Genomic DNA, 13,832 nt, shown 5'->3' with positions numbered 1-13,832 from the left:
CTCTGTGGAAGGGTAACCTTTGAGTAACACAGACAGATGGAAGGAACTACCTTGGCCGGTGTGTGGTGTTTTTCAGATATTCAGTGTAACCTATCACCTACAGGCTCTGGAGTAGATGATCCCGTTGGGGAAGTGTCTATACATGTGGAGCTGTTTACACATCCTAACACTGGCGAGCATAAGGTTACAGTCAAGGGTGAGTAACACGGATGATGAGCCTCACATGGGTCTTGGATTAGAAGGAAGACTCCATTCTTGCTCCCATCTCATCCTGGTTGAATTGATGTTTTCCTTCCTCAGTGGTGGCAGCAAATGACCTCCGATGGCAGACTTCTGGGATTTTCCGTCCGTTTGTGGAGGTGAACATCATCGGCCCGCATCTTAGTGACAGGAAGAGGAAATTTGCCACTAAATCCAAAAATAATAGCTGGGCTCCCAAGTACAACGAGACCTTCACCTTGTAAGTCTAAACAATTGTTCTTATGTATCTAATTAGTGTGGACATAATCGCAGGGCCTAAGTCAGGTTTCCTCAAGTTCAATCCAATTTCTTATTTCAAAACCAATCATGGCTAATAACAGAACTTGTTACTTAATTCCATGGCTCTCATTCTGCTATTTCTGGTCATTCTTAGATTGTAGATTTTTTTTTCCTTTCCAAGGCTATCATCCAAATGATTTGTAGTTCAGAATGGATTAGTAAATCACAGTTGTTCACTTTTTCTCTTGCATTTCATTTCATTTATTTTATTCAGATACTTTGTGATGTCGTGGATTGGTGGCGCTAAGGCTAGGAATCTGCACCAGCAATCATAAGGTTGCCGGTTAGAATCGTGTAAATGCCAAAAGTGACTCTACTCTGTTGTGCCCTTGAGCAAAAGCCCTTAAGCTGCAATTGTTTTGTCATGGATATGATGTTAACCTGCATCCAGCCCTGCAAGCAGATCCTCCGATTTACAGGGAAAACGTGGGGGTTTGAGGCAGGATTGGCAACCCAACCACCATAAAACAAAAAAAACAAAAAAACCTCACACTGTTCCAGAGTGGTGCTGAGGTGCTGCACTTGAGGTCCCAATCGTGTGGTGGGTGCAGCAATGTGCACAGGCTTAAATGAGACCAAGTTAATGGTGAACTGCTTGTCAATTTCATCTTCTTGTCAATCTACATTTGGTTAAGAAAGCAAGAAGCAATAAAAAATGAGAATGCAGCTGTTTAAGACTAAGAAAGCAATTATGTGCATTGTAAATGCCAAGCTAACAAACACGCAGCACAAAAATGTTGATTAAGTGATAATTTGCTTCAGATTATGCAATTTGGTTGACACAGATGAATGAAAGAATTAGGGTAGAATGATTGAGGGCCACTTCTCCTTTTTCTGCCTCGGTGTTGCTACCTAAGAAGCTTCTTTCTCTTAGTCTACTTTCACCTGCAGAATTCAGCTACCTGGTCTTCTCTGAAGACAGAGATATTATGCAACAGCTGAGATGTTCAGCTAGAAAGAGAGTATACTTAAGCAAATGCAGTAATGTAAGTACCCACTTTTTCATTTTTATGGTTTTACATATCAGAGACATAATCAAGAATCATGTTGTCCAGAGCAATTGAGGTAAATAAACTTCAGAAGACAAATAACCCAGAAAAGATTTTACTTTGTCATATTTATCCACTTTATAATAAATAAACATGCAGAAATCACCTATGAAAAAATGTGTACCCCCCGACCCAACAGCATGTACAGTAGAAGCACCTTTGGCCGCGTTAACATGAAATAGTAATTTACTATGAGTTTATTAGTCTGTCCCGCGGTGTTAGAGGAATTTTAGTCCACTACTTCTTACATCAGGTTGCACACGGTGATGCTGCTCCCTCGCAGTAAGGAGACCAGGGTTCTCATCCCAGGTCCTCCCTGTGTGAAATTTACATGTTCTCTCCGTGTCTGAATGGGTTTCCTCCCACAATCCAAAGACATGCATGTTAAGTGAATTGGTGATCCTGGACCTAGTGTGTGCTTGGGGTGGATGTGTGTGTGTGTGTGCATTCAATCTGTGATTGCCTTGCACCCTATGCTAGCTGGGATAGGCTCCAGCAGACCCTTGTGGGCCTTGTTCAGGACTATTATAAAATGACCGACTGACTTCTTTATTAGTGTTTGGGGCCATACTTTTATGCACACCTGACTTAAAGTTTCACCATGGCATTTTAAAGGGATGAGATTTGGAATTGGATTTGTCCATTCTAAAACCCTCTGGTTTTTTTGACCATCCTGTAGTAGATTCAGTAGTTTACTTGCTGTCATTTTGCACGATGTGATTTTTGGCCAAGTATCATTTGTTGGATTAGTTCCCAGACAGTTTCCTTTAGAATATTTGAATGTGAAGGAGTTCATAGTAACCACAGTGACTGAGAGACATCCAGGTGTACAAATCTTCACCTCTGCAGTACTGTGCTTGACACTTGATATAAGGTTTTTGTGATGAGAGGCTAAATTTGGTTTTCAACAAACATGACATTATGCATTCTGAGCAAAACACTGCACTTCAGTCTTGTCAGTCTAGAGGACATTGTTCGAAAGGCTGTGAGGTTCATTATCGTGTAGCATTGCAAGTCTTGACTCTGTTGCTATGTATTTAGGGAAAAGAGGCTTTCTCCTGGCTACCCTTTCAAGGAAGCTATACTTTCCCATCTTTTTCTAATGGTAGGCTCATTAACTTTAATATTTACTATACTCAAATCCACAGACTTTTGTTTTTCTTTTTGTGATTTTTTGGGGCAGAATATTAGAACAATAGGACAATTGTGACAAGAACAGGCCATTCAGCCCAACAAGCTTGTCCATCCTATTCAGCTAGATTGTCTAAAATAACATCAAATCAAAATCTGAAGGTCACTGAAGTCCTCTCTTCACCACAGCACTTGGTGTTCATTTATTCCATGTCTATGGTTCCCTGCATGAAGAATAAACATCTAATATCTGAATATTAAAATACAGTATTAGAACATTAGAATAATTGTGACAAGAACAGGCCATTCTGCCCAACAAGCTTGTCCATCCTCTTCATCTACATTGTCTAAAATAACATCAAGTCAAGATCTAAGAGTTACTAAAGTCTTCTCTCCACCACACTACTTGGTCATTCATTTCAGGTGTCTATAGTTCTCTGCATGAAGAAAAACTTTTGAACATATGTGTGAAATCTGCACTTATGTTTCCAACCATGTCCCCGTGTTCTTGTTGAAGATTTTTTTAAAGTAACAGCTGGGATCCATTGTACTAATTCTATTCATAATTTTAAACACTTCCTTCATGTCACCTATTAATAATCCTTGTTTTGTTAAACTGTAAAGGTCCTTAAATCTCTCCTCATGGCTCATATCTCTCAGTCCTAATCAGTCTTGTCACTCCTCTCTGGACTTACTGTAGTGCTGCTATGTCTCTTTTGGTAATAGGGAGACCCAAACTGTACACATAATGCCAGGTTATCATATTCTCTGCCCTTTTGTTGAATTTGCCTGGTTGTCAATTCCAGACAATATTTACAGCTCTCTTGAGTGTCCTCCGTTTTTTAAATAATCTTTCTCAGTGTACAATGAAGGACTCCAGGTTGTCTGAAAATAGACTTGTAACCCTTCTCAAACTGATGGGTTTTTTTCTGATCAGCGATCTTTATTAATTTTTGTAGGGTTTCCTGGATGAATTTTCAATATATATGCATATACTTAGGGGTTTTGAACATCAATGAATCCTAATATAACGTTATTGTTTTGTTGCAATGCCATGTTTGTTTTGTTAGGGGTGCTTCCATTTTTGGAGTGATCTCGTCTGCCCATGCCATGGTGATTTATCGCAGAACCTCCTGGTGATGCACAATGTATGACCTCCCTGGAATGGCCACATAAAAAGCAACATGCATTCCTTATGTATCCAAGTTTTAGGTAAAAACAGTGTAGTGTGCAAATCTAATTCTTGTTAAAAAGACTTCCTGCTAATCATATTGCTTTGTTTCTTTTGACTTTTGATTTGACTTTGCATTTTGAATTTTACAATCAATTGGTTTGCATTCTTTGGTAATGACCATGGTGCAAACTTCTGACTATGTTCCGATATGTCCTGACCCCTTTTATTAAAAGTTTCACTGTCTTCTTCTGAGTTAGTACAGGTATATTTTGTCCCTGACATGGTGTAATGATAAAACTGAATGCACCAGAAAAAAAAACTGCCAAAGGGTTTTGTTTTTATATTGAGGTGGTGTGTTATCACAGTATTTCTCTCTACTTACCCTTTGCCTGTTTTCCTTTGTGGTAATTTAGCCTCGGCACAGACAGACATGGACACAATGTTCCAAAAAACACACTCTTTGATTTATAAAAGTCCAGCACACAACACAGTGCCCCTGCACCAACCACCTTTCTTGTCCTTTTCTCTCCCTTCCGGACTTCTCCTGCCACCTTTCCACCTCTCCTCCCGACTCAGCACTTCCTGGTGTGGTGGAAATGCCACATTAGCACCCGGAAAAACTCCGGGTGTCCCTGGAATCTCTTCCGCCAGCACTTCCAAGTGTGGCGGAATTGCTGACACCCAGGGTTCCACAATCCTCCTGGCACCCCCCTGTGGTGGCCATGGGCCCCAATGGGGCTGAGCTTCCATGCTCCATTCCCATGGTCCCCATACAGACCAGGGTGGCCACCCTGTCGTGGCCCAGGGGAGGTATAATCCCTCTCCTGGTCCTTCTAGGCGTTCCGGCCGGGCATGGTTCCTGGCAGTCCGCCACACCTTCAAGGGTAAGTGTACTTATCAAATTCGTTATTGGGTTGGTCTACTGTTGCATGTTAAGATCAACACACACATTCATAGATATACACATACACACAGACCCTAACCTCAACAGTGCCTCATGAATGACACTCCCACAGCTGATTAACCTTTAGCACTTTAAACCACACAAGTGCCTTAGGAATAACACAGCCTGTCACTCTCTCAGCACTTCAAGAGACTTACTTATTATCGGCACCAACAACATACAAAGTTTTAATATCTCAGACCTAAATATTACTTTTGGTCTACAAGAATACATTTAAACATACAAGGGCTCAGCATCCTTGACTATAGGCCATTTATCAGCCAAGAATACCTTACTTTACGTACTGTTCCCTACTATTGAGTGGAGCTCTCACCCTCAGTCTTAATAAACCTCACAGCACGGAGCATATGGCAAACCTCCGGCTGCACCAGGTGCTCAAAAAAATCTACCTTATTACATCATTCACTCTAGACATTAAGACAAAGCATAGAAAGTTAAAAGCAGCATGGTATTTATTACAAGAATAATAATAATACCACTGGAACAAAGAATAATAGGAAATAGGAATGATAGAAAAGTCTGGGTATATATAGTCTTTAGAAAAAGCTTACGAAAAGTTACAGATGACAAGGATGAATGTCACAGGCAACTTGTGATCTTAGCACTCGTAGTTGCTCATGATGCTTTTCTGATGACCAGATGGAAACGGCTTCACATTGACGTCACTCTGTTCTCTTCTGATGTCTTTGTCCCTTCTTCATCCCTCCTTCCTTACTTCCTTACTCACTCACTATATCGCTCCTCAGACGAGGCATATTTATTCTAAAATTCAATTGGGGAGTTTTGCAAGATGTGATTGTTAGATATTCTGATTGGCTGGCTGTCACTATGAAGAATTAATTCACTGTCCGTTTCCCCAAACAATAAAACGTTTTATGTTCTCTGAAGTGTCGCTGTGTCTTCCTTTCCCAGGCTGTAAAATAATTAGATGTCCATCCTTTCTCAGGTTATAAAGTAATTGAGCCACCAGCATGTCTTTCTTTCTATGTTGGAACAGCTGTTTTAAAAGTGAGATATAACTGGGAAGAAGACATGCTTTGATGTGTCCTGAATGTAGTTCATCTGTTGTCTTGTCTTGTCTTGAACAAAATATAATGGAAATATAAACCAAAATGTACAGATTTTGTACCCCACAACAGGTGGTACCACATCTGATCATCAGCTAATTAGTGCACACTCTATGATGGCCAGCACCAGGCTTTAATGACCTTTTAGATTTATATGGAAGCATTATGGATGTGCTTATTTCTTTGCATGTGGCTTCTGAATGATATCTTTTTTTGATAAATTAAAAAATGAAGTAAAATCTGCTCTTATGAGTGGTTTGTCATCTGAAGTTACATAGATTTATCTAAATTTCAGACTTGGCGAGGGCTAGTTGACTGTTAGCTATTTCACCACTATGTAAAACCATAAAATTACTTTTTCACATGTCACTATGTGCTACAGAATACCCTCTTTCTAGATGAATCTCTGTGCTTTTAGAAAATCAAAAGAAGACAATCACAGTAAGTATCTTGTATTATGCAGGTGTTTTAACTAACCAGGGTTGTCTTAGAGTTCAATAATCCTAAGCTTTTATCTCTTCTTTTAGCACCCTGAGCAATGAGACAGGCCCAGAGTGTTATGAGCTGCAGATCTGTGTCAAGGACTACTGTTTTGCCAGAGAAGATCGCACCGTGGGCATTGCCGTCATGCAGCTGAAGGACCTCATGACAAGGGGGAGCGTAGCATGCTGGCTGCCACTGGGCAAACGGATACACATGGATGAGACGGGTCTGACGGTGCTACGTATTTTGTCCCAACGCAACAATGATGAAGTAGCCAGGGAGTTTGTCAAGCTGAAATCTGACACCCGCTCAGCTGAGGAGGGCAGCTAGGGGGTATGGAGTGATAACCAGATATTGACAAGATGGGATGGGCAAACCCTCCCTCTCTTTTCAAATCATCCCGCCCATTGCTCTAAACCTCATGCCCTTCAGTGGAGGGGATGAGGAAGGGGGCAATAACACTTTCTGAAGGACACACATCTTGTGCACTGTAGAACGGAATGGTTATAGCTGACTGCATGTTACATCAAACCCAGCTCAACCAATACCCCCCCCACCCCCACCCCCACCCCCCAGGGGAGAAGAGGACTGTTTTTCAGTTGGGTTAATGGGAGCTCTCTCCATTATGCAAATCTAGGACACCCGACATCCTAGTCTGCTCCAGAAGGCATGACCACATGGGCAATAGAAGACAGAGCTCAGTTAGGAGCCATTTCTGCAAGTCTGTGGTCAAAAAAGAGTGGAGCAGAGCATTATGCCGGAGTCCGAATGCAATAGCCATTGAGAAGCCTCTCTCCTTGAACCGCAAAGGCGTTTCTAATTACTAAGGACTTAACTTAGTTATTAAAAAAAAAAAATCTGCACTTCTTTAAAAGAGAAAACCATTAACATGGGTGTCTTGTTTGTTCCATTTTTATGTCAGTGCAGGAGCACAGTGCCCCCTGGCTGTGGGTTAGGTTAGTGAAAGTCTATCTGTGCATTCCTGTGTAAATTCTTCAACGTGCGCATGAGAATTTGGATGCCTTTTAGCACTGTGACTGAATAAATCCCAACCCTCCCCACGTGCACAAACACTTTGCAGACTGGAAAATTCACTGAATGGGAAAGAAAAATAAAAAAGAACAAAACTACAGATGTGAAATTCTTCAGACCCAAACAAGACTGTTTACTTGCCAGACTGCCAAACTGTCACCACTGGGGCCTCTGTGTTCAGACTCTTTCATTGGGATTTTTTTTTATTTTGTTGTTTTTTTTAATTATTTTTTATTTAATTTCATTGTTTTTAACAAGTAACATTCCGCTGCACGTGCCCCCACCTTTCCCCTTTGCTCTTGGGTGAGGCGGGGGCCACAAGGGATGCGTAATAAATGCACCACCGCGTGTCTGCATGTGTGATGTCCTCATCTATTGTCTAACTAGTCGAAGAGCAGAGACACAAATCTTCCCTTTCTCTATCTCTCCAGAATGCACTTTATGTATGCATCTCAAAAAATAATTTTCAAAAATAAAATCATCTCCCTGTTAAGACAGGCTCTGAACCTCTGCAACCGTGAACTGGATTAAGTGGGTCTGATACTGGATAGATGAGAGAACATATTGCAGTTGTCTCTAAATTTCGCTTAAATGTGTCCAGAGCTGCTATGAACATCTAAATCCTTAACTCTAAATGAAACATTAGGGAACCTACAATGCCCTCTGTCCCACTGTAGCCTACCCATGACAATCATGGACATCACTTCTCTAACAGATTTATGGGATGTAACAAGTATTCAAGTCACTTGACTTTTTTACCTTTAATTGTGCCACAATATAGAATTTGAAAAGCATTTGGTTTTAAGATTTTGCCATTGGTAAACGCAAATACTTCATAATGTCAAAGTAAAACAAAATTCCTCAGATCCTTCTAAATAAATTATTAATAAAAACAACATAATATGACTATGACAACACAATGCCTTAGCACTGCAACCTCATTGAAACGGTTAAAATTGTAACCCCAATCTTTTTTGATATGAAGTTTGCAGGTTCTCCCCATTTGTTTTCTCAGAGTGCTTTATCATTGATTGGTCCTAGGGAGACCCTGTTTTCATTTTCAGACTCTTTATTACGTAGACCTGAACAGAGTGTCCAGGCTCCTTACTATAAACCTTGTACTATAAGTTTACGCTCGCCAGGCTATCGCAAAAATACAGTTGCAGTCTGCAGGTCCAGTCATGCCCTTTCTTTTTTATCTACGACCCCAAGCAACAAGACAGAGTACCAAAGCATAGCAGGAGAGAAAATTTAAACTTACTAGGGGACTCTGCCCCCTGCTCGCTTCACTTGCCCACCCCCGGGTTTGGTTTACTGGATATACATTTAAAGAGATTGTTATTTTTATGGGAATTGTTACATATGCATTATTTTCACTTTTACTTTAAAACTTTTGTAAAAACAATATTTGGAATTAACTTTTCTTCAAGATTGCATTGAATTTTGATTCCGTGTTTGGACTTACATCGTGACAGCGCAACGTATAACTGCCTGTGAGTGAATATCGTTTCTTTCTCTCTAATAAATAAAACGACTTTCTCGAATGTTTGTCCATGCTTTTTCTTCTTCGCTTTGTCATTGACGTGTCATCTAGAACGTAAAAAATTATTGTCCTGATAAAATTTATATGAGCTGAGAGCGCTAGAAGTGAGTCTGCCAAAAGCATTCACACGACTGAGGTTAGATGACCGTGGTCTTGTTTGAAAATAGTTGTAAGTAGGGCGTGACTTGAAAGAATCTCATGTTAAAAGTCTCCATCTCATGGGACTAAATACCGCACCAACGTTTTTGGAATCTTTTGATTCTCGCTGGCAACACGAATTAGACGATCTACAAGTCTCTGAACAAATCCAAACAATATATTTGATCTCTTTTCACTGTTCTGTTATTTCACCGAGTAATAATTTTCATTTGTTTGCGCTAATGCGATCTTTACTATCCTTTTTTGAGTCTTTTGAATTTTCATACTTCCATTATCTCTAACCTGCTGTGCTACCTGATGTATTAACTTAGAGTTCCTAAATGTGGCCAAAACAAAAGCAAAGTAAAATGAGTATGACAAAATAATATGAATGCAACCTGGATGTGTAGCAACCCGTACTATCGCCGGATCAATTTGTGCCTCTTCTGGCACCTATACAGCAGGTGTCTATTCCTCTGCTTTAGGCCAATAGGAGAGGCCACTTGGGCTCTCTTTCTTGGTCTCCCCCTGCTTGCGCCTGCCACTGCACTGGAAGATTGCTGATTTCAATATGGGCGTAAACATTTTTGTCTCTATGATCTTAAGCTGATATTGTTGCAAATTTGTTATGGATTTTCCTACTCTTGCCCCCTAAACTAAAACACATTCACAAAGACGTCCCCTACACTAAAACTCTGATTATGAGTGATGCCTGAACAATGGACCACTCCTCAATAAGTACTCACTACTTTTTGCACAAACAGCACACGGGTATCCCCAGATATAACTTAAACCTAAACTCTCATACACATTGATCTGACAAAGAGCCTAGACACACTTATCAGCCCACAATGCATTAATCCCATTGTAACATCTTCTCTGGTGGGACATTCCACTCAGCCTGCTAATACTGTGGGCACCCTGTGAATACTATATTCCTCAATCACTAAGAAAAACAACGTTCATAAATGGGATGAAAGACGTGGTTACACCGAAGTCCTTCTGACTATATAGTTTTCTTGTGAAGGGGTCCTAAGGTGACCCTCCTCTCACTTTACGTTGTTGTGTTGCTTCATGGCTTCATTTTTTTTTTAAATTTGGTTTTCCCTGCCCATTTTAGTGTTTTGCTGATCCCCTTTTGGATTTTATTTCATGGGAAATAAACTTAGAATACTAATTCTTATTCTCTAAGTGTAATTACGATTTTGAAGATTTTTGGTGCAGTTTCTATTGTTTTGTTTCCTCACATACGCTACCATTTTATGTTAATCGTTTATGCATTTCTGTGGCAACATCCTGGATATTCCTGACGTGTTATGTCTATTATGTAACAGAAGAAAAATGTGCTGCTTCCACATGATCTGTATCAGAGATTGTGGATAAGGAGCTAAAACAAAACAACCCATTTCTAATAAGTGTTTCTTGATATTCTGGCTTTTTAACTATGGTTTCTGTCTTTTATATTTGGCGTTGGCACATCTCTTATTGTCTTTACTATTTCTACCTGTGTTTTGTTCCTTGACTTTGTCTCATCTGATCCTTAAAACCTTTTGATGCTATTTCTATCATAGCAGTACACTTTCGGACTCATTGTTCAGGTCTATGTGATAAGAGTGTCACCAACTCCCGCTATAGCCCTCATGTGTTTACATGTAGCAGTCTGTCACAAACCAAAAACAAACAGGAGAGAAAGCTTACACTTTTATCATGCATTATAGATTAACATTAACTTAAGATTCCTAATGTGCTGAAAAAAAGCAAAGAAGTGAGTGTGACAAAATAATACTAATACAACCTGGATAGGCAGCAGCTCGTCTTCCTAGGAGTCCAGGCATATTGCTGGCTGTTTGTCTTAGTAAGCCAAGTGGATTCTGAACCAGCATTGTCTCTGAATGGATAGAATGATGCAGAGAGACTGAGACACTTGGATGCTCTGTTAGCCTAAATTTATGTTGGTCTTGTTCTTCCTTGGTGTACCTCTTAGGTTAATGGAACAACATAGTGTAAGGCCAACTCCCCTCTCATGTTCAGACCTCTCTTTGACCGATCCTGTTTAGGCATTCCTTATGTCATTGAAACTTCTACTAACTCAACTTTTCACCGTAGCCCTTGAGCTAGGTCAAACTTGTTTTCGTCCATCAATATTTAGTTTATATTGGCTCTGATTTGGTATTCTCTGAGTAGAACACACACATATCTGTGTACAGCAGGTTTTGTTTACGTCAATTAGTTGTTATCCAATCTTTATCAATCAGAATTGGTAAAAGTAGTGTGGTAAACAGTAGGAACATTCAAAATCTGACTTGATATTATTTTGGTGGAATTAGGTGGATAGAATTGATGAGCATTGTTGAGCTAAATGGTCTGTTCTTGTCAACATTTTTTCAAATGTTCTAATGAATTGGTAGGTGGTGAGTAGAGCAGCTAAAATGGTTTATTTGATCTTTGTCAGTCTGAACTGATTTGTGGCAAGTAGAACAGGCTACAAGTTTTTCTAAGTACATACATTTTCGTAACATTTTATGTCACAGAGTATTTCAGTTGTCTTTACCAATACAAATGATGTGCAAGTTTGATTATTAACAAATGTAATATTGTCCCTAAGTTTTTATCTGCATTTGGCTGGTCATCCATCTAAGGTTAGTTCCAGCATCCTGTCATATGTTGCTGGGATACTCTTTGGTCCCCCAACAACCAATATTGCTTTGAGAATGTTGTATTATATTTGAAATGACAGATTTATACATATTAATCCCACTCGAGACACCTTTTCTGAAATTGCGGCCATTGAAAATCTTTGAGTCTGTACCACGTGCACCTGAAAATTGCAGTTTTCAATCTGTTCTTATTAACCAAATTTATTAAGCTCCGTTGAGGTGTATGATTAACAGAAGGTTGTTATTTCTCTGGTTATATATTCTCAAATGACGTGAGGTTCAGTGTTTGAATGGCAACACCAAAACCTTGACTTTTTATAATTAAGCCACTCCACTGTGGCTTATTGTCCACCTGAGCTGAAAGATGAATTTTCTCCAAAGTCCAAAACTGTTTACATACACGAGAGGATTTCTGTGCACTTTGCTCCATCAGTTCAGACTCTACCTTACTGATCTTAATTGATATTTGGTGTGAGCTTTTTCAGTGTCTTTTATTTTGCCAATCAGCAGGTGTGTAGCCATCCTCACAGAGTTTCTTTCATTTAGGTTATGGGTTGCTTGTGATATTAGATTGTCCTTATTTGGCCAAATGGGTGGTATGGCAGCATGTTAGTTAGGGCTGTTGACTCAATAATCGACCATCCTAGGCTGGAATCCCATGTATAGTCACTCTGTAATGGAATAACATTTTCCATGAGCCTACGTGGGTTTTCCTGTTCCATTCCAAACATATGCATGTTAGGCTAAATGGTGATTTTAAATTGGCCCTTGTGAGTGCAGGTGAGTAAGTAAGTGAGCAGAGCAGCCCATCCACAGTTAGGTCCTGCATGAAACCTGATGGACAGACATTGGGTTCCCACAGCCCTAAACTGGACTGTTTAGAATATTAATATATGTTCTTCCATGAGCACTTACAAATAAGGATATATACACAGTATATATATATATATATATATATATATATATATATATATATATACTGTATATATAAGCACTAGAGTGCTGCAGAAGACAATGCAAAGGCAAAGTGAATGAAGAATAAACTTCCTTGAAAAAAGTACAACAACTGTAATACAGCAATCAGCACAAAGACTGAATTATGTAATTATATTATGTAATTAGTGATTTGTAAAGTTTGTATTTGCATTTTACCTGAGAATCTGTCACACCGTTCTGTGCACTTGGTGAAGAGTGGTATACAAAAATAAACTGATTTGAACTGAGCTAAATAGCAGAGGAGCACAACAAGTTTAGATTATGTAGCCCTCCAAAAACTTCTTTTACATGCAACATTGCAATCTTGATCGTCTCCCTGACTAGTTCCCACCCCCCCTCCCCTTGCCTGCATGGTCATTGGTGGGCACACTGTTGTACTCATATTGACATTGTGCCATATTTTCTCCATTTCTTTATAATGAACTTTACTGTGATTTGGAGGACTTTCAGTGCCTTGGGAATTTGCTTGATTAAAAATTTTCAATAAATGTCTCACAGATTTGCTTTGTCTCCACATTGTGGCTGTATTTGGGTTAGGGTTAGCAGAGCAGGTACCTTTATTACATCTAGGTGGGCTAAATTTCTAAAAACAAACACTTGTGACCAAGTCTGTTAATTAATATGTGTTACAAAGACAAAGGTGAAAAATGATGAAATTAGCGAATTTCAGTTTTTACTTGTAACATGGTGGCGCAGAAGTTTGTGCTGCTATATTTTGAATCCTGCATTCTTCTCATTTCATCACTTCAACCACTTTTCCTGATAGGGGTCACAGTGGCAAACAGGTCAATCCAGATTTCCTTGTCCCCAGCTACAGATTACAGCTCTACCTGGGGAATTCCCAGGTGGCCCCAAGACAGCTGAGAGATTTAGTTCCTCCAAAGTGTCCTGGGTCTGCCTCAGGGTCTTTGCCCAGTGGGATGGTGGCACCAAGAGCAGATCCAGTGGGAGCCACCAAGGTAGCATCTTTGCAATATGCACAAATCACCTCACCTGGATTGTCTCAATCCGGAGGAGCAGCAACTCTATTCTGAGGCTCTCCTGATTCACTGAGCGTC

The 13,832-nt window shown here is 39.8% G+C and overlaps 1 protein-coding gene across 1 annotated transcript in view; it reads left to right on the top strand.

Annotated features, from left to right (window-relative positions):
• Positions 1-12,188, top strand: part of unc13a (unc-13 homolog A (C. elegans)) — a 71,228-nt gene extending 59,040 nt beyond the window's left edge. Inside the window, exons 39-41 of the mRNA XM_051935325.1 lie at positions 104-196; positions 301-460; positions 6,453-12,188. Of these exons, the coding sequence (XP_051791285.1) occupies positions 104-196; positions 301-460; positions 6,453-6,738 (539 nt within the window). The 3' untranslated portion in view covers positions 6,739-12,188. The remainder of the gene's footprint in view (positions 1-103; positions 197-300; positions 461-6,452) is intronic.
• The last annotated feature ends 1,644 nt before the right edge of the window (positions 12,189-13,832 follow it).

The sequence above is a fragment of the Erpetoichthys calabaricus genome, chromosome 12 (genome assembly GCF_900747795.2).
Source record: "Erpetoichthys calabaricus chromosome 12, fErpCal1.3, whole genome shotgun sequence".
Taxonomy (NCBI): domain Eukaryota; kingdom Metazoa; phylum Chordata; class Cladistia; order Polypteriformes; family Polypteridae; genus Erpetoichthys; species Erpetoichthys calabaricus.
Note: the sequence above shows the minus strand (reverse complement) of the source record. Positions and strands in the feature narration are given on the sequence as shown.